Here is a 23,816-nt window from a genome sequence, read left to right on the forward strand (position 1 = left end):
GGACCACTACTAACATGGTGACCACACCAAGCTCCACGCTCTACCAACTGAACCATACAGGACCACTACTAACATGGTGACCACACCAAGCTCCCTACCAACTGAACCATACAGGACCACTACTAACATGGTGACCACACCAAGCTCCACGCTCTACCAACTGAACCATACAGGACCACTACTAACATGGTGACCACACCAAGCTCCACGCTCTACCAACTGAACCATACAGGACCACTACTAACATGGTGACCACACCAAGCTCCACGCTCTACCAACTGAACCATACAGGACCACTACTAACATGGTGACCACACCAAGCTCCACGCTCTACCAACTGAACCATATAGGACCACTACTAACATGGTGACCACACCAAGCTCCTCGCTCCACCAACTGAGCCATACAGGACCACACCAAGCTCCACGCTCTACCAACTGAACCATACAGGACCACCACTAACATGGTGACCACACCAAGCTCCACGCTCTACCAAATGAACCATACAGGACCACTACTAACATGGTGACCACACCAAGCTCCATGCTCTACCAACTGGACCATACAGGACCACTACTAACATGGTGACCACACCAAGCTCCACGCTCTACCAACTGAACCATACAGGACCACTACTAACATGGTGACCACACCAAGCTCCATGCTCTACCAACTGAACCATACAGGACCACTACTAACATGGTGACCACACCAAGCTCCACACTCTACCAACTGAAACATACAGGACCACTACTAACATGGTGACCACACCAAGCTCCACGCTCTACCAACTGAACCATACAGGACCACTACTAACATGGTGACCACACCAAGCTCCACGCTCTACCAACTGAACCATACAGGACCACTACTAACATGGTGACCACACCAAGCTCCACGCTCTACCAACTGAACCATACAGGACCACTACTAACATGGTGACCACACCAAGCTCCACGCTCTACCAACTGAACCATACAGGACCACTACTAACATGGTGACCACACCAAGCTCTACCAACTGAACCATACAGGACCACTACTAACATGGTGACCACACCAAGCTCCACGCTCTACCAACTGAACCATACAGGACCACTACTAACATGGTGACCACACCAAGCTCTACGCTCCACCAACTGAACCATACAGGACCACTACTAACATGGTGACCACACCAAGCTCCACGCTCTACCAACTGAACCATACAGGACCACTACTAACATGGTGACCACACCAAGCTCCACGCTCTACCAACTGAACCATACAGGACCACTACTAACATGGTGACCACACCAAGCTCCACGCTCTACCAACTGAACCATACAGGACCACTACTAACATGGTGACCACACCAAGCTCCACGCTCTACCAACTGAACCATACAGGACCACTACTAACATGGTGACCACACCAAGCTCCTCGCTCTACCAACTGAACCATACAGGACCACACCAAGCTCCACGCTCTACCAACTGAACCATACAGGACCACCACTAACATGGTGACCACACCAAGCTCCACGCTCTACCAAACTGAACCATACAGGACCACTACTAACATGGTGACCACACCAAGCTCCATGCTCTACCAACTGGACCATACAGGACCACTACTAACATGGTGACCACACCAAGCTCCACGCTCTACCAACTGAACCATACAGGACCACTACTAACATGGTGACCAAACCAAGCTCCACGCTCTACCAACTGAACCATACAGGACTACTACTAACATGGTGACCACCCAAGCTCCACGCTCTACCAACTGAACCATACAGGACCACTACTAACATGGTGACCACACCAAGCTCCACGCTCTACCAACTGAACCATACAGGACCACTACTAACATGGTGACCACACCAAGCTCCACGCTCTACCAACTGAACCATACAGGACCACTACTAACATGGTGACCACACCAAGCTCTACCAACTGAACCATACAGGACCACTTCTAACATGGTGACCACACCAAGCTCCACGCTCTACCAACTGGACCATACAGGACCACCACTAACATGGTGACCACACCAAGCTCCACGCTCTACCAACTGAACCATACAGGACCACTACTAACATGGTGACCATACCAAGCTCCACGCTCTACCAACTGAACCATACAGGACCACTACTAACATGGTGACCACACCAAGCTCCACGCTCTACCAACTGAACCATACAGGACCACTACTAACATGGTGACCACACCAAGCTCCACGCTCTACCAACTGAACCATACAGGACCACTACTAACATGGTGACCACACCAAGCTCCACGCTCTACCAACTGAACCATACAGGACCACCACTAACATGGTGACCACACCAAGCTCCACGCTCTACCAACTGAACCATACAGGACCACTACTAACATGGTGACCACACCAAGCTCCACGCTCTACCAACTGAACCATACAGGACCACTACTAACATGGTGACCACACCAAGCTCCATGCTCTACCAACTGAACCATACAGGACCACTACTAACATGGTGACCACACCAATCTCCACGCTCTACCAACTGAACCATACAGGACCAATACTAACATGGTGACCACACCAAGCTCCATGCTCTACCAACTGAACCATACAGGACCACTACTAACATGGTGACCACACCAAGCTCCACGCTCTACCAACTGAACCATACAGGACCACTACTAACATGGTGACCACACCAAGCTCCACGCTCTACCAACTGAACCATACAGGACCACTACTAACATGGTGACCACACCAAGCTCCACGCTCTACCAACTGAACCATACAGGACCACTACTAACATGGTGACCACACCAAGCTCCACGCTCTACCAACTGAACCATACAGGACCACTACTAACATGGTGACCACACCAAGCTCCACGCTCTACCAACTGAACCATACAGGACCACTACTAACATGGTGACCACACCAAGCTCCACGCTCTACCAACTGAACCATACAGGACCACTACTAACATGGTGACCACACCAAGCTCCGCTCTACCAACTGAACCATACAGGACCACACCAAGCTCCACGCTCTACCAACTGAACCATACAGGACCACTACTAACATGGTGACCAAACCAAGCTCCACGCTCTACCAACTGAACCATATAGGACTACTACTAACATGGTGACCACACCAAGCTCCACGCTCTACCAACTGAACCATACAGGACCACTACTAACATGGTGACCACACCAAGCTCCACGCTCTACCAACTGAACCATACAGGACCACTACTAACATGGTGACCACACCAAGCTCCACGCTCTACCAACTGAACCATACAGGACCACTACTAACATGGTGACCACACCAAGCTCCACGCTCTACCAACTGAACCATACAGGACCACTACTAACATGGTGACCACACCAAGCTCCACGCTCTACCAACTGAACCATACAGGACCACTACTAACATGGTGACCACACCAAGCTCCACGCTCTACCAACTGAACCATACAGGACCACTACTAACATGGTGACCACACCAAGCTCCACGCTCTACCAACTGAACCATACAGGACCACTACTAACATGGTGACCACACCAAGCTCCACGCTCTACCAACTGAACCATACAGGACCACTACTAACATGGTGACCACACCAAGCTCCACGCTCTACCAACTGAACCATACAGGACCACTACTAACATGGTGACCACACCAAGCTCCACGCTCTACCAACTGAACCATACAGGACCACTACTAACATGGTGACCACACCAAGCTCCACGCTCTACCAACTGAACCATACAGGACCACTACTAACATGGTGACCACACCAAGCTCCACGCTCTACCAACTGAACCATACAGGACCACTACTAACATGGTGACCACACCAAGCTCCACGCTCTACCAACTGAACCATACAGGACCACTACTAACATGGTGACCACACCAAGCTCCACGCTCTACCAACTGAACCATACAGGACCACTACTAACATGGTGACCACACCAAGCTCCGCTCTACCAACTGAACCATACAGGACCACTACTAACATGGTGACCACACCAAGCTCCACGCTCTACCAACTGAACCATACAGGACCACTACTAACATGGTGACCACACCAAGCTCCACGCTCTACCAACTGAACCATACAGGACCACTACTAACATGGTGACCACACCAAGCTCCACGCTCTACCAACTGAACCATACAGGACCACTACTAACATGGTGACCACACCAAGCTCCACGCTCTACCAACTGAACCATACAGGACCACTACTAACATGGTGACCACACCAAGCTCCACGCTCTACCAACTGAACCATACAGGACCACTACTAACATGGTGACCACACCAAGCTCCACGCTCTACCAACTGAACCATACAGGACCACTACTAACATGGTGACCACACCAAGCTCCACGCTCTACCAACTGAACCATACAGGACCACTACTAACATGGTGACCACACCAAGCTCCACGCTCTACCAACTGAACCATACAGGACCACTACTAACATGGTGACCACACCAAGCTCCACGCTCTACCAACTGAACCATACAGGACCACTACTAACATGGTGACCACACCAAGCTCCACGCTCTACCAACTGAACCATACAGGACCACTACTAACATGGTGACCACACCAAGCTCCACGCTCTACCAACTGAACCATACAGGACCACTACTAACATGGTGACCACACCAAGCTCCACGCTCTACCAACTGAACCATACAGGACCACTACTAACATGGTGACCACACCAAGCTCCACGCTCTACCAACTGAACCATACAGGACCACTACTAACATGGTGACCACACCAAGCTCCACGCTCTACCAACTGAACCATACAGGACCACTACTAACATGGTGACCACACCAAGCTCCACGCTCTACCAACTGAACCATACAGGACCACTACTAACATGGTGACCACACCAAGCTCCACGCTCTACCAACTGAACCATACAGGACCACTACTAACATGGTGACCACACCAAGCTCCACGCTCTACCAACTGAACCATACAGGACCACTACTAACATGGTGACCACACCAAGCTCCACGCTCTACCAACTGAACCATACAGGACCACTACTAACATGGTGACCACACCAAGCTCCACGCTCTACCAACTGAACCATACAGGACCACTACTAACATGGTGACCACACCAAGCTCCACGCTCTACCAACTGAACCATACAGGACCACTACTAACATGGTGACCACACCAAGCTCCACGCTCTACCAACTGAACCATACAGGACCACTACTAACATGGTGACCACACCAAGCTCCACGCTCTACCAACTGAACCATACAGGACCACTACTAACATGGTGACCACACCAAGCTCCATGCTCTACCAACTGAACCATACAGGACCACTACTAACATGGTGACCACACCAAGCTCCACGCTCTACCAACTGAACCATACAGGACCACTACTAACATGGTGACCACACCAAGCTCCACGCTCTACCAACTGAACCATACAGGACCACTACTAACATGGTGACCACACCAAGCTCCACGCTCTACCAACTGAACCATACAGGACCACTACTAACATGGTGACCACACCAAGCTCCACGCTCTACCAACTGAACCATACAGGACCACTACTAACATGGTGACCACACCAAGCTCCACGCTCTACCAACTGAACCATACAGGACCACTACTAACATGGTGACCACACCAAGCTCCACGCTCTACCAACTGAACCATACAGGACCACTACTAACATGGTGACCACACCAAGCTCCACGCTCTACCAACTGAACCATACAGGACCACTACTAACATGGTGACCACACCAAGCTCCACGCTCTACCAACTGAACCATACAGGACCACTACTAACATGGTGACCACACCAAGCTCCACGCTCTACCAACTGAACCATACAGGACCACTACTAACATGGTGACCACACCAAGCTCCACGCTCTACCAACTGAACCATACAGGACCACTACTAACATGGTGACCACACCAAGCTCCACGCTCTACCAACTGAACCATACAGGACCACTACTAACATGGTGACCACACCAAGCTCCACGCTCTACCAACTGAACCATACAGGACCACTACTAACATGGTGACCACACCAAGCTCCACGCTCTACCAACTGAACCATACAGGACCACTACTAACATGGTGACCACACCAAGCTCCACGCTCTACCAACTGAACCATACAGGACCACTACTAACATGGTGACCACACCAAGCTCCACGCTCTACCAACTGAACCATACAGGACCACTACTAACATGGTGACCACACCAAGCTCCACGCTCTACCAACTGAACCATACAGGACCACTACTAACATGGTGACCACACCAAGCTCCACGCTCTACCAACTGAACCATACAGGACCACTACTAACATGGTGACCACACCAAGCTCCACGCTCTACCAACTGAACCATACAGGACCACTACTAACATGGTGACCACACCAAGCTCCACGCTCTACCAACTGAACCATACAGGACCACTACTAACATGGTGACCACACCAAGCTCCACGCTCTACCAACTGAACCATACAGGACCACTACTAACATGGTGACCACACCAAGCTCCACGCTCTACCAACTGAACCATACAGGACCACTACTAACATGGTGACCACACCAAGCTCCACGCTCTACCAACTGAACCATACAGGACCACTACTAACATGGTGACCACACCAAGCTCCACGCTCTACCAACTGAACCATACAGGACCACTACTAACATGGTGACCACACCAAGCTCCACGCTCTACCAACTGAACCATACAGGACCACTACTAACATGGTGACCACACCAAGCTCCACGCTCTACCAACTGAACCATACAGGACCACTACTAACATGGTGACCACACCAAGCCCACGCTCTACCAACTGAACCATACAGGACCACTACTAACATGGTGACCACACCAAGCTCCACGCTCTACCAACTGAACCATACAGGACCACTACTAACATGGTGACCACACCAAGCTCCACGCTCTACCAACTGAACCATACAGGACCACTACTAACATGGTGACCACACCAAGCTCCACGCTCTACCAACTGAACCATACAGGACCACTACTAACATGGTGACCACACCAAGCTCACGCTCTACCAACTGAACCATACAGGACCACTACTAACATGGTGACCACACCAAGCTCCACGCTCTACCAACTGAACCATACAGGACCACTACTAACATGGTGACCACACCAAGCTCCATGCTCTACCAACTGAACCATACAGGACCACTACTAACATGGTGACCACACCAAGCTCCACGCTCTACCAACTGAACCATACAGGACCACTACTAACATGGTGACCACACCAAGCTCCACGCTCTACCAACTGAACCATACAGGACCACTACTAACATGGTGACCACACCAAGCTCCACGCTCTACCAACTGAACCATACAGGACCACTACTAACATGGTGACCACACCAAGCTCCACGCTCTACCAACTGAACCATACAGGACCACTACTAACATGGTGACCACACCAAGCTCCACGCTCTACCAACTGAACCATACAGGACCACTACTAACATGGTGACCACACCAAGCTCCACGCTCTACCAACTGAACCATACAGGACCACTACTAACATGGTGACCACACCAAGCTCCACGCTCTACCAACTGAACCATACAGGACCACTACTAACATGGTGACCACACCAAGCTCACGCTCTACCAACTGAACCATACAGGACCACTACTAACATGGTGACCACACCAAGCTCCACGCTCTACCAACTGAACCATACAGGACCACTACTAACATGGTGACCACACCAAGCTCCACGCTCTACCAACTGAACCATACAGGACCACTACTTAACATGGTGACCACACCAAGCTCCACGCTCTACCAACTGAACCATACAGGACCACTACTAACATGGTGACCACACCAAGCTCCACGCTCCACCAACTGAACCATACAGGACCACCTACCAAGCTCCACGCTCTACCAACTGAACCATACAGGACCACCACTAACATGGTGACCACACCAAGCTCCACGCTCTACCAAATGAACCATACAGGACCACTACTAACATGGTGACCACACCAAGCTCCATGCTCTACCAACTGAACCATACAGGACCACTACTAACATGGTGACCACACCAAGCTCCACGCCTACCAACTGAACCATACAGGACCACTACTAACATGGTGACCACACCAAGCTCCATGCTCTACCAACTGAACCATACAGGACCACTACTAACATGGTGACCACACCAAGCTCCACACTCTACCAACTGAAACATACAGGACCACTACTAACATGGTGACCACACCAAGCTCCACACTCTACCAACTGAACCATACAGGACCACTACTAACATGGTGACCACACCAAGCTCCACGCTCTACCAACTGAACCATACAGGACCACTACTAACATGGTGACCACACCAAGCTCCATGCTCTACCAACTGAACCATACAGGACCACTACTAACATGGTGACCACACCAAGCTCCACGCTCTACCAACTGAACCATACAGGACCACTACTAACATGGTGACCACACCAAGCTCCACGCTCTACCAACTGAACCATACAGGACCACTACTAACATGGTGACCACACCAAGCTCCACGCTCTACCAACTGAACCATACAGGACCACTACTAACATGGTGACCACACCAAGCTCCACGCTCCACCAACTGAACCATACAGGACCACTACTAACATGGTGACCACACCAAGCTCCACGCTCTACCAACTGAACCATACAGGACCACTACTAACATGGTGACCACACCAAGCTCCACGCTCTACCAACTGAACCATACAGGACCACCACTAACATGGTGACCACACCAAGCTCCACGCTCTACCAACTGAACCATACAGGACCACTACTAACATGGTGACCACACCAAGCTCCACGCTCTACCAACTGAACCATACAGGACCACTACTAACATGGTGACCACACCAAGCTCCACGCTCTACCAACTGAACCATACAGGACCACTACTAACATGGTGACCACACCAAGCTCCACGCTCTACCAACTGAACCATACAGGACCACTACTAACATGGTGACCACACCAAGCTCCACGCTCTACCAACTGAACCATACAGGACCACTACTAACATGGTGACCACACCAAGCTCCACGCTCTACCAACTGAACCATACAGGACCACTACTAACATGGTGACCACACCAAGCTCCATGCTCTACCAACTGAACCATACAGGACCACTACTAACATGGTGACCACACCAAGCTCCACGCTCTACCAACTGAACCATACAGGACCACTACTAACATGGTGACCACACCAAGCTCCACGCTCTACCAACTGAACCATACAGGACCACTACTAACATGGTGACCACACCAAGCTCCACGCTCTACCAACTGAACCATACAGGACCACTACTAACATGGTGACCACACCAAGCTCCACGCTCTACCAACTGAACCATACAGGACCACTACTAACATGGTGACCACACCAAGCTCCACGCTCTACCAACTGAACCATACAGGACCACTACTAACATGGTGACCACACCAAGCTCCACTCTACCAACTGAGTAACTAACCATACAGGACCACTACTAACATGGTGACCACACCAAGCTCCACGCTCTACCAACTGAACCATACAGGACCACTACTAACATGGTGACCACACCAAGCTCCACGCTCTACCAACTGAACCATACAGGACCACTACTAACATGGTGACCACACCAAGCTCCACGCTCTACCAACTGAACCATACAGGACCACTACTAACATGGTGACCACACCAAGCTCCACGCTCTACCAACTGAACCATACAGGACCACTACTAACATGGTGACCACACCAAGCTCCACGCTCTACCAACTGAACCATACAGGACCACTACTAACATGGTGACCACACCAAGCTCACGCTCTACCAACTGAACCATACAGGACCACTACTAACATGGTGACCACACCAAGCTCCACGCTCTACCAACTGAACCATACAGGACCACTACTAACATGGTGACCACACCAAGCTCCACGCTCTACCAACTGAACCATACAGGACCACTACTAACATGGTGACCACACCAAGCTCCACGCTCTACCAACTGAACCATACAGGACCACTACTAACATGGTGACCACACCAAGCTCCACGCTCTACCAACTGAACCATACAGGACCACTACTAACATGGTGACCACACCAAGCTCCACGCTCTACCAACTGAACCATACAGGACCACTACTAACATGGTGACCACACCAAGCTCCACGCTCTACCAACTGAACCATACAGGACCACTACTAACATGGTGACCACACCAAGCTCCTCGCTCCACCAACTGAACCATACAGGACCACACCAAGCTCCACGCTCTACCAACTGAACCATACAGGACCACCACTAACATGGTGACCACACCAAGCTCCACGCTCTACCAAATGAACCATACAGGACCACTACTAACATGGTGACCACACCAAGCTCCATGCTCTACCAACTGGACCATACAGGACCACTACTAACATGGTGACCACACCAAGCTCCACGCTCTACCAACTGAACCATACAGGACCACTACTAACATGGTGACCACACCAAGCTCCACGCTCTACCAACTGAACCATACAGGACCACTACTAACATGGTGACCACACCAAGCTCCACGCTCTACCAACTGAACCATACAGGACCACTACTAACATGGTGACCACACCAAGCTCCACGCTCTACCAACTGAACCATACAGGACCACTACTAACATGGTGACCACACCAAGCTCCACGCTCCACCAACTGAACCATACAGGACCACTACTAACATGGTGACCACACCAAGCTCTACCAACTGAACCATACAGGACCACTACTAACATGGTGACCACACCAAGCTCCACGCTCTACCAACTGGACCATACAGGACCACCACTAACATGGTGACCACACCAAGCTCCACGCTCTACCAACTGAACCATACAGGACCACTACTAACATGGTGACCATACCAAGCTCCACGCTCTACCAACTGAACCATACAGGACCACTACTAACATGGTGACCACACCAAGCTCCACGCTCTACCAACTGAACCATACAGGACCACTACTAACATGGTGACCACACCAAGCTCCACGCTCTACCAACTGAACCATACAGGACCACTACTAACATGGTGACCACACCAAGCTCCACGCTCTACCAACTGAACCATACAGGACCACTACTAACATGGTGACCACACCAAGCTCCACGCTCTACCAACTGAACCATACAGGACCACTACTAACATGGTGACCACACCAAGCTCCACGCTCTACCAACTGAACCATACAGGACCACTACTAACATGGTGACCACACCAAGCTCCATGCTCTACCAACTGAACCATACAGGACCACTACTAACATGGTGACCACACCAAGCTCCACGCTCTACCAACTGAACCATACAGGACCACTACTAACATGGTGACCACACCAAGCTCCACGCTCTACCAACTGAACCATACAGGACCACTACTAACATGGTGACCACACCAAGCTCCACGCTCTACCAACTGAACCATACAGGACCACTACTAACATGGTGACCACACCAAGCTCCACGCTCTACCAACTGAACCATACAGGACCACTACTAACATGGTGACCACACCAAGCTCCACGCTCTACCAACTGAACCATACAGGACCACTACTAACATGGTGACCACACCAAGCTCCACGCTCTACCAACTGAACCATACAGGACCACTACTAACATGGTGACCACACCAAGCTCCAGCTCTACCAACTGAACCATACAGGACCACTACTAACATGGTGACCACACCAAGCTCCACGCTCTACCAACTGAACCATACAGGACCACTACTAACATGGTGACCACACCAAGCTCCACGCTCTACCAACTGAACCATACAGGACCACTACTAACATGGTGACCACACCAAGCTCCACGCTCTACCAACTGAACCATACAGGACCACTACTAACATGGTGACCACACCAAGCTCCACGCTCTACCAACTGAACCATACAGGACCACTACTAACATGGTGACCACACCAAGCTCCACGCTCTACCAACTGAACCATACAGGACCACTACTAACATGGTGACCACACCAAGCTCCACGCTCTACCAACTGAACCATACAGGACCACTACTAACATGGTGACCACACCAAGCTCCACGCTCTACCAACTGAACCATACAGGACCACTACTAACATGGTGACCACACCAAGCTCCACGCTCTACCAACTGAACCATACAGGACCACTACTAACATGGTGACCACACCAAGCTCCACGCTCTACCAACTGAACCATACAGGACCACTACTAACATGGTGACCACACCAAGCTCCACGCTCTACCAACTGAACCATACAGGACCACTACTAACATGGTGACCACACCAAGCTCCACGCTCTACCAACTGAACCATACAGGACCACTACTAACATGGTGACCACACCAAGCTCCACGCTCTACCAACTGAACCATACAGGACCACTACTAACATGGTGACCACACCAAGCTCCACGCTCTACCAACTGAACCATACAGGACCACTACTAACATGGTGACCACACCAAGCTCCACGCTCTACCAACTGAACCATACAGGACCACTACTAACATGGGACTCCACGCTCTACCAACTGAACCATACAGGACCACTACTAACATGGTGACCACACCAAGCTCCACGCTCTACCAACTGAACCATACAGGACCACTACTAACATGGTGACCACACCAAGCTCCACGCTCTACCAACTGAACCATACAGGACCACTACTAACATGGTGACCACACCAAGCTCCACGCTCTACCAACTGAACCATACAGGACCACTACTAACATGGTGACCACACCAAGCTCCACGCTCTACCAACTGAACCATACAGGACCACTACTAACATGGTGACCACACCAAGCTCCACGCTCTACCAACTGAACCATACAGGACCACTACTAACATGGTGACCACACCAAGCTCCACGCTCTACCAACTGAACCATACAGGACCACTACTAACATGGTGACCACACCAAGCTCCGCGCTCTACCAACTGAACCATACAGGACCACTACTAACATGGTGACCACACCAAGCTCCACGCTCTACCAACTGAACCATACAGGACCACTACTAACATGGTGACCACACCAAGCTCCACGCTCTACCAACTGAACCATACAGGACCACTACTAACATGGTGACCACACCAAGCTCCACGCTCTACCAACTGAACCATACAGGACCACTACTAACATGGTGACCACACCAAGCTCCACGCTCTACCAACTGAACCATACAGGACCACTACTAACATGGTGACCACACCAAGCTCCACGCTCTACCAACTGAACCATACAGGACCACTACTAACATGGTGACCACACCAAGCTCCACGCTCTACCAACTGAACCATACAGGACCACTACTAACATGGTGACCACACCAAGCTCCACGCTCTACCAACTGAACCATACAGGACCACTACTAACATGGTGACCACACCAAGCTCCACGCTCTACCAACTGAACCATACAGGACCACTACTAACATGGTGACCACACCAAGCTCCACGCTCTACCAACTGAACCATACAGGACCACTACTAACATGGTGACCACACCAAGCTCCACGCTCTACCAACTGAACCATACAGGACCACTACTAACATGGTGACCACACCAAGCTCCACGCTCTACCAACTGAACCATACAGGACCACTACTAACATGGTGACCACACCAAGCTCCACGCTCTACCAACTGAACCATACAGGACCACTACTAACATGGTGACCACACCAAGCTCCACGCTCTACCAACTGAACCATACAGGACCACTACTAACATGGTGACCACACCAAGCTCCATGCTCTACCAACTGAACCATACAGGACCACTACTAACATGGTGACCACACCAAGCTCCACGCTCTACCAACTGAACCATACAGGACCACTACTAACATGGTGACCACACCAAGCTCCACGCTCTACCAACTGAACCATACAGGACCACTACTAACATGGTGACCACACCAAGCTCCACGCTCTACCAACTGAACCATACAGGACCACTACTAACATGGTGACCACACCAAGCTCCACGCTCTACCAACTGAACCATACAGGACCACTACTAACATGGTGACCACACCAAGCTCCACGCTCTACCAACTGAACCATACAGGACCACTACTAACATGGTGACCACACCAAGCTCCACGCTCTACCAACTGAACCATACAGGACCACTACTAACATGGTGACCACACCAAGCTCCACGCTCTACCAACTGAACCATACAGGACCACTACTAACATGGTGACCACACCAAGCTCCACGCTCTACCGACTGAACCATACAGGACCACTACTAACATGGTGACCACACCAAGCTCCACGCTCTACCAACTGAACCATACAGGACCACTACTAACATGGTGACCACACCAAGCTCCACGCTCTACCAACTGAACCATACAGGACCACTACTAACATGGTGACCACACCAAGCTCCACGCTCTACCAACTGAACCATACAGGACCACTACTAACATGGTGACCACACCAAGCTCCACGCTCTACCAACTGAACCATACAGGACCACCACTAACATGGTGACCACACCAAGCTCCACGCTCTACCAACTGAACCATACAGGACCACTACTAACATGGTGACCACACCAAGCTCCACACTCTACCAACTGAACCATACAGGACCACTACTAACATGGTGACCACACCAAGCTCCACGCTCTACCAACTGAACCATACAGACCACCACTAACATGGTGACCACACCAAGCTCCACGCTCTACCAACTGAACCATACAGGACCACTACTAACATGGTGACCACACCAAGCTCCACGCTCTACCAACTGAACCATACAGGACCACTACTAACATGGTGACCACACCAAGCTCCACGCTCTACCAACTGAACCATACAGGACCACTACTAACATGGTGACCACACCAAGCTCCACGCTCTACCGACTGAACCATACAGGACCACCACTAACATGGTGACCACACCAAGCTCCACGCTCTACCAACTGAACCATACAGGACCCACTACTAACAAGGTGACCACACCAAGCTCCACGCTCTACCAACTGAACCATACAGGACCACTACTAACATGGTGACCACACCAAGCTCCACCAACTGAACCATACAGGACCACTACTAACATGGTGACCACACCAAGCTCCATGCTCTACCAACTGAACCATACAGGACCACTACTAACATGGTGACCACACCAAGCTCCACGCTCTACCAACTGAACCATACAGGACCACTACTAACATGGTGACCACACCAAGCTCCACGCTCTACCAACTGAACCATACAGGACCACTACTAACATGGTGACCACACCAAGCTCCATGCTCTACCAACTGAACCATACAGGACCACTACTAACATGGTGACCACACCAAGCTCCATGCTCTACCAACTGAACCATACAGGACCACTACTAACATGGTGAACACACCAAGCTCCACGCTCTACCAACTGAACCATACAGGACCCACTACTAACATGGTGACCACACCAAGCTCCACGCTCTACCAACTGAACCATACAGGACCACTACTAACATGGTGACCACACCAAGCTCCATGCTCTACCAACTGAACCATACAGGACCACCACTAACATGGTGACCACACCAAGCTCCACGCTCCACCAACTGAACCATACAGGACCACTACTAACATGGTGACCACACCAAGTTCCATGCTCTACCAACTGAACCATACAGGACCACTACTAACATGGTGACCACACCAAGCTCCACGCTCTACCAACTGAACCATATAGGACCACCACTAACATGGTGACCACACCGACACGTACACATACCTGTTATTCAATCATTTCATCCAAACTGCTCGCGAACGTCAACGAGTGCCTGCGCAGCCAGGCGCTAAAATATAAATGTTAGAAGCTTGATGCGCTGCAACGTCCCGCCTCTCCCATCTCCTCATTGGTTTTTAGGAGCATATAGCCGCGTGGGTGATTGAAAGATGAACTGAGGTCCACACTCCAGTCCAGTTGGTGGCGGTAATGCACCTTAAAGTTGGTTGCCAACCGCCATATAAAATCCACAGAAGAAGAAGACTGAACTAGGAGAGATTACTAGAAAATAACTATACTGAACAAAAATATAAATGTAACATGTAAAGTGTTGGTCCCATGTTTCATGAGCTGAAATAAACGATCCCAGAAATGTTCCATACTTGCAAATAAAATGCTGAGGACTATTTCTGTCTGTATAAAGCCCTTTTGTGGGGAAAAACTCATTCTGATTGGCCCAGGGTCACCCATGGCTGCGCCCCTGCCCAGTCACGTGAAATCCATAGAGCCTAATGAATTTATTTCAATTGACTGATTTCCTTTATATGAACTGTAACTCTGTAAAATCTTTGAAATTGTTGCATGTTGCGTTTATATTTTTGTTCAGTGTAGGTTTCAAATTTTATCAGTGGATTAATTGTCGGAGTAGAGAACACACAACTTTGTGTAACACAAAATGAGTCGATATTCTACAAAGATCCAGCAAAAATAAATGACATTTCAGGTAAAATAACAACCCAATGTTTATATCCCAGGAAACATTTGCTAGCAACAGCAAGCTAGCGGGCTAGCTAAATGTCCATGAACGTTTATAATGTGTTTCGACATGTCCCCAAATGTAATATAGTTGGTTCAGAGTTGGTTTTGATATTTCTACCCTGTTTGTCCTGATCGTCTGGTGTGGACGGACAAACTTAACATGCGCTCGATGGCGCACGGGGGCGTGGCCGGTGTAGTCGGCATGTTAGGTATCAGTTAAACGTTTTTTTTTTAAACTAAGGGGTTAGCTAAAAGTATCTTTGCACATGCTGTCAATAACCACTACCACACGAAGGTGTCATCTTACCTGCGTAACACATCTCTTTCTAGCTGAGAACCATTGCTCGTGGGTAATGTAGTTGTGATCTATACAGGGATGATGACTCTGGATGGGGGGACAAACGGATGAGAGAGGTGGGGTTAAACTACAACCATGGTGGTAAACCAGACCTGGGTTCAAATACTATTTCGAAATCATTTCAAATACTCGGATCTGTGTTTGCTTAAGTTGTGCCTGGCATAATGGACCAATGGGATAGTCCCAAAACGGCAAGCCCCGCCCACTAGGCCCTCCAGACAGACTAGAGCAAACAATCAAAGCATTTGAAAGATTTCAAATAGAATTTGAACCCAGGTCTGGTCATGGTATGTTCAGAGGATAATACTTATGATGAAACAGAGCCATTCACAGCCAGTCAACAACAACGTGTTGGATGTAAAGGTGAGAGAAGGAAGACTTATTGTCTTAAAGAGGGAGTATTGGAGAGGACAGACATAGTCAGGGGTTCACAGGGTCAACATGAATTCTCCAGTCACACACACACACACACACACGCGCGCGTCGGTATATGTTTGAACCAACTGCCCTAGAAATAGAATGAATAGAACGGGCGTTGACTTGAATGGGGACGCCCGTCCTATTCATTATATTTCTATGCATTTAATCCTATCCGATTGCCCTAGATATGGAAGCTGTGCTCGACAGGGGAGGGGAAGATGTAGCGCTCGACAGAGGAGGGGAAGATGTATGTAGTGCTCGACAGAGGAGGGGAAGATGTAGTGCTCGACAGAGGAGGGGAAGATGTAGTGCTCGACAGAGGAGGGGAAGATGTAGCGCTCGACAGAGGAGGGGAAAATGTAGTGCTCGACAGGGGAGGGGAAGATGTAGTGCTCGACAGGGGAGGGGAAGATGTAGTGCTCGACAGAGGAGGGGAAGATGTAGTGCTCGACAGAGGAGGGGAAGATGTATGTAGTGCTCGACAGAGGAGGGGAAGATGTAGTGCTCGACAGGGGAGGGGAAGATGTAGTGCTCGACAGGGGAGGGGAAAATGTAGTGCTCGACAGGGGAGGGGAAGATGTAGTGCTCGACAGGGGAGGGGAAGATGTAGTGCTCGACAGAGGAGGGGAAGATGTAGTGCTCGACAGGGGAGGGGAAAATGTATGTAGTGCTCGACAGAGGAGGGGAAAATGTATGTAGTGCTCGACAGAGGAGGGGAAGATGTAGTGCTCGACAGGGGAGGGGAAGATGTAGTGCTCGACAGGGGAGGGGAAAATGTAGTGCTCGACAGAGGAGGGGAAGATGTAGTGCTCGACAGAGGAGGGGAAGATGATGTAGTGCTCGACAGGGAGGGGAAGATGTAGTGCTCGACAGGGGAGGGGAAGATGTATGTAGTGCTCGACAGGGGAGGGGAAGATGTATGTAGTGCTCGACAGGGGAGGGGAAGATGTATGTAGTGCTCGACAGGGGAGGGGAAGATGTAGTGCTCGACAGAGGAGGGGAAGATGTAGTGCTCGACAGAGGAGGGGAAGATGTATGTAGTGCTCGACAGGGGAGGGGAAGATGTAGTGCTCGACAGGGGAGGGGAAGATGTATGTAGTGCTCGACAGGGGAGGGGAAGATGTATGTAGTGCTCGACAGGGGAGGGGAAGATGTAGTGCTCGACAGGGGAGGGGAAGATGTATGTAGTGCTCGACAGGGGAGGGGAAGATGTATGTAGTGCTCGACAGGGGAGGGGAAGATGTAGTGCTCGACAGGGGAGGGGAAGATGTAGTGCTCGACAGGGGAGGGGAAGATGTATGTAGTGCTCGACAGAGGAGGGGAAGATGTAGCGCTCGACAGAGGGGAAAATGTAGTGCTCGACAGGGGAGGGGAAGATGTAGTGCTCAAGTTACAAACACGTCTTGTCTCTTCAAGTCACAAACACGGCTCTTCAAGTTACAAACACGCTCGTCTCTTCAAGTTACAAACACGGCTCGTCTCTTCAAGTTACAAACACGTCTCTTCAAGTGTTTCGGTCCGTTTCTTTCTTCACATCTGATCACTGCTCTTCAGAGCCTCGCTAAGACACACACAATCCCAGACACACACACACACATTGAAACAGCTGTCACTGAAATCCAGGAATCACTACAAACTTAGTTGATTTTCATTCAGTCTCTGAAGATAATCCGAACGATGTATTAAATGGCACCCTATTCCCTAGATAGTGCACCAGAGCCTGGTCTAAAGTAGTGCACTATATAAGGAATAGGGTGTCATTTCAAAGGCCTACCAAAAGCTCCCTTTTTTCAAACAGAAATCAATTAGAGACGAACGGGGGGCAGCGAGATAGAGTCTGCTTCCCAAATGGCATCCTAATCCTTATAGGGCTCCACTTTTGATCAGAGCTCCATAAAGGTAAGTAGTGCACTATGTAAGGAACAAGGGTACCATTTGGGATGTAGCCAGAGGGAGGCAGGATTATAATAATAATAATTATCACAGGACTGATGCAGAATCTCTTTCAGGAGGGTTTTGATCTAAACAACATGTTTTGTTCATTCTCTCTCTCTCTCTCTCTCTCTCTCCCTCTCCCTCCCTCCCTCTCTCCCTCCCTCTCTCCCTCTCCCTCCCTCCCTCAGACACGGAGCCAAATGAAGCCTAGGAATCTATTAGCATTGTAATAAGGTCTTCATCGACCTGGCCAAGGCTTTCCACTCTGTCAACCACCACATTCTTATTGGCAGACTAAATAGCCTTGGTTTCTCAAATGACTGCCTCGCCTGGTTCACCAACTACTTCTCAGATAGAGTTCAAGGTGTCAAATCGGAGGGCCTGTTGTCTGGACCTCTGACAGTCTCTATGGGGGTGCCACAGGGTTCAATTCTCGGGCCGACTCTATTCTCTGTGTATATCAATGATGTCGCTCTTGCTGCTGGTGACTCTCAGATCCACCTCTACGCAGACGACACCATTTTGTATACATCTGGCCCTTCATTGGACACTGTGTTAACAAACCTCCAAACGAGCTTCAACGCCATACAACACTCCTTCAGTAGCCTCCAACTGCTCTTAAACACTAGTAAAACTAAATCCATGCTCTTCAATCGAACACTGCTTGCACCCGCCCACCCGACTAGAATCACTACTCTCGGCGGGTCTGACCTAGAGTATGTGGACAACTACAAATACCTAGGTGTCTGGTTAGACTGTAAACTCTCCTTCCAGACTCACATTAAGCATCTCCAATCAAAAGTTAGATCTAGAATCGGCTTCCTATTTCGCAACAAAGCCTCCTTCACGCATGCTGCCAAACATGCCCTCGTAAAACTGACTATCCTACCGATCCTTGACTTCGGCGATGTCATTTACAAAATAGCCTCCAACACTCTACTCAGCAAATTGGATGTAGTCTATCACAGTGCCATCCGTTTTGTCACCAAAGCCCCATATACTACCCACCATTGTGACCTGTACTCTCTCGTTGGCTGGTCCTCACTACATATTTGTCGCCAAACCCACTGGCTCCAGGTCATCTATAAATCACTGCTAGGCAAATCCCTGTCTTATCTTAGCTCACTGGTCACCATAGCAACACCCACCCGTAGTCTGCGCTCCAGCAGGTATATCTCACTGGTCATCCCCAAAGCCAACACCTCCTTTGGCCGCCATTCCTTCCAGTTCTCTGCTGCCAATGACTGGCACGAACTGCAAAAAATCTCTGAAGCTGGAGACTCTTATCTCCCTCACTATCTTTAAGCCAGAGCACCTTACCGATCACTGCAACTGTACACAGCCCATCTGAAATTAGCCCGCCCAACTACCTCATCCCCATATTGTTATTTATTTTGCTCATTTGCACCCCAGTATCTCTATTTGCAGATCATCTCTTGCACATCTATCATTCCAGTGTTAATACGAAATTGTAACTATTTTGCACTATGGCCTATTTATTGCCTTACCTCCATAACTTGCTACATTCGCACACACTGTATATCGATTTTCTGTTGTATTTTTTGACTTTATGTTTTGTTTTACCCCATATGTAACTCTGTGTTGTTGTTTTTATCGCACTGCTTTGCTTTATCTTGGCCAGGTCGCAGTTGTAAATGAGAACTTGTTCTCAACTGGCTTACCTGGTTAAATAAAGGTGAAAATAAAATGTTTAAACAATTTTTAAAAAAACGTTCAGAAGTTACAGAGTTGTATTACCTGCGTTCCTCCACACACTGGACAGCCAGGTAACAGCAGAGGTCTGGGTGTAAGCCTACTGGACATGGGGCTGTCCACAGGGGGCTGCCTCGTGGTCCCTACCCGCTGGAGAGAGGCCTCGATGGGGGTGGAGGGGAGGGAAGGACACCCATGCCCCTGGATCTGTCCTTGACCTCCATGACCTCCACCGAGCCGCCTGTCCCTGCCCGGTTCCGGTGCTCCTCCCTGGGGCGGAGGATCCCTGAAGGCCGGGGTGTGGAGGATGTTCCTGGGGCTGTCGTAGTGTAGTCTGAGATGGCTGGGTGCCTGGTACTCCTCACTCTGCCACCGGGGGGCGCTAGAGCTATAACCACTAGTCCTGGAGGAGGAGGAGGAGGAGGAGGAGGAGGAGGTGGAGGGGGGGCAGGAGCAGGGAGCAGGGGGTGAGAGAGGGCCGGGCTCAGGGGTCATTATGGACAGAGGAGGAGGTGGAGGAGGTAGAGTGGGAGGAGGAAGAGGAGGTAGAGTGGGAGGAGGAAGAGGAGGTAGAGAGGGAGGAGGAAGAGGAGGTAGAGAGGGAGGAGGAAGAGGAGGTAGAGGAAGAGGAGGGAGAGAGAGGAGGGGGAGGTAGAGAAAGAGGAGAAGGTGGAGGAGGAGGAGGAGGAGGTAGAGAGAGAGGAGGGGGAGGTAGACTAAGGACAGACCCAAACTCCTCCCCTCCTCCCTGACTGGCTGTGTCCAGGCTGCCCGTACAGGAAGAGAAGCTCCCGGAGTAAGATGATTGGCTGCTGGCCGTGGCGATGCCGATCCCGCTGTCCAATGAGCTTTGGCGCCCGCTGTCGTGGAGACTGCGAGTATGGGAAGGCGGTTTGAAAGGAGAGCGGTTCATGACAGCATTATAGAGTTGCTCGTCCAGATTGGCCGAGGACCTCGCAGTAGGAGGGGCCGACAGGGTCTCGGTTGAGGAAGTGGGGCGTTTTGGCTCTGGCCACAAAGGAAGGTGGCTTCCGTAGCTGGCGTCTGATTGGCTGGAGGAGGAGGAAGAGATACTGCTGCGGTCATCCCCGGCAACGGAGGTGCTGTAACTGGAGGTGGAGGCTGGGGAGGATATTATTGATTAGATGATTGATTGATTGATTGATTGATCAAAGGTCAATTGAGTAATGGTCAAATTCTTTCAGATTAAATTGAATGATACCAACTACATAACTTATTGATGGTTCAAATATAGTCAGGATATTAACGGAAAACTGGGATTATTGACTGATTAATTGATGGATTACCTGTGCTGCTCTGTCTACTGCTGAGGGACAGCAGACTGAGTCTTCTCTCTAGTTCTGATGCTTCATGGTTGATCCTCTCCTCTGAGGAGGACCGGCTAGCACTGGGATCTACACACACACACACACACACACACACACACACACACACACACACACACACACACACACACACACACACACACAGGGAACAGAATAATATATCCACAGCTTTATCCACTGGGTCAGTTACAACAACAGCAGTAAAGGCCTTTCAAATCTCCAACACACACAGAGAGAAAGACACACACACACACACACACACACACACACTCCCTGTCCCCCTGGTTGGGATCAGACCTGACAGAGACATGATGACATCACAGGAAGTGGGAACAGAACCGAGCCACAGGATCAGAGGGGAGAGAGAATGTGGCTCTATTATGAACACAGGTACTGTAAGAAAAGGGGTCGGACAGAAACTCTCAACTCTCTCTTTTAATATAATAATAATATAAAAATAATAATAATAATAATAATAATATGCCATTTAGCAGACGCTTTTATCCAAAGCGACTTAGTCATGCGAGCATACATTATTTTTTTTTTTGTGTATGGGTGGTCCCGGGGATCGAACCCACTACCTTGGCGTTACAAGCGCCGTGCTCTACCAGCTGAGCTACAGAGGTAGGCAGCATAAACATAACCACATGTAACATATTGGGATTTGCATTAGTATTTACATTTATATTTACATTTACGTCATTTAGCAGACGCTCTTATCCAGAGCGACTTACAAAATGGTGCATTCACCTTATGATAGCCAGTGGGACAACCACTTTACAAAAAAATTTTTTACACATCAAAAGTCCCAATGCAAATTTACAGCTCACTTTTCTATTTTTGGAGTTATTACATAAAACCGATCAGAATTCCGTAAAATGCCGAAGTCATGTCGGAAAAAGTTATTCCGGGGTGTGATGTAATATGGAGGACCCGGCAAGCCAGCCTATTTTCTATAATGTAAAGTCCAACAGAGATAACTTCAAATGTATAACTTCCAATTAAACCAAATCGTTGCACTCATGACTACTGATTTAAATGACATTTTCTAACTTACAAGCAAATACTTTTTGAATGTATTGTTACAAATCAACTTGCAAGGTTGCTAGCCAACCAGCCTGCTAACATTAGCCCTACCAGCCTGCTAATGTTACGTTAGCACTGAAAGAGTCAGACAGTTGCTATCAACTCCTAGCTTACAGCTACATTAAAGTAAACCAACGTTTAGGAAATATAAAAGGCCATCTAACCGGTTATCAAAGAATGTTAGCTATATGCAGTTATCTTAGCCAGCTAGCTAGCCAGCCAGCTAATGTTAGCTATTTAGCCAACTAGCTATTAGCCTAGCCAGCCTAGCCAATCACCACGGTTACGGTCGGCAAGCTAGAGCCCAA

At 49.6% G+C, this 23,816-nt stretch overlaps 1 protein-coding gene across 1 annotated transcript in view; it reads right to left on the bottom strand.

The window, feature by feature from the left end:
• LOC121570108 (protein Dok-7) overlaps nucleotides 1–23,816 on the bottom strand; it is a gene marked incomplete at its 5' end in the record, with an annotated part of 52,214 nt that overhangs the window by 17,192 nt on the left and 11,206 nt on the right. The window contains 4 exons of the mRNA XM_045218738.1: nucleotides 16,958–17,035; nucleotides 21,122–21,479; nucleotides 21,805–22,198; nucleotides 22,384–22,491. Coding sequence (XP_045074673.1) covers nucleotides 16,958–17,035; nucleotides 21,122–21,479; nucleotides 21,805–22,198; nucleotides 22,384–22,491 — 938 coding nt within the window. The remainder of the gene's footprint in view (nucleotides 1–16,957; nucleotides 17,036–21,121; nucleotides 21,480–21,804; nucleotides 22,199–22,383; nucleotides 22,492–23,816) is intronic.

The sequence above is a fragment of the Coregonus clupeaformis genome, unplaced genomic scaffold (genome assembly GCF_020615455.1).
Source record: "Coregonus clupeaformis isolate EN_2021a unplaced genomic scaffold, ASM2061545v1 scaf1757, whole genome shotgun sequence".
Lineage (NCBI taxonomy): Eukaryota > Metazoa > Chordata > Actinopteri > Salmoniformes > Salmonidae > Coregonus > Coregonus clupeaformis.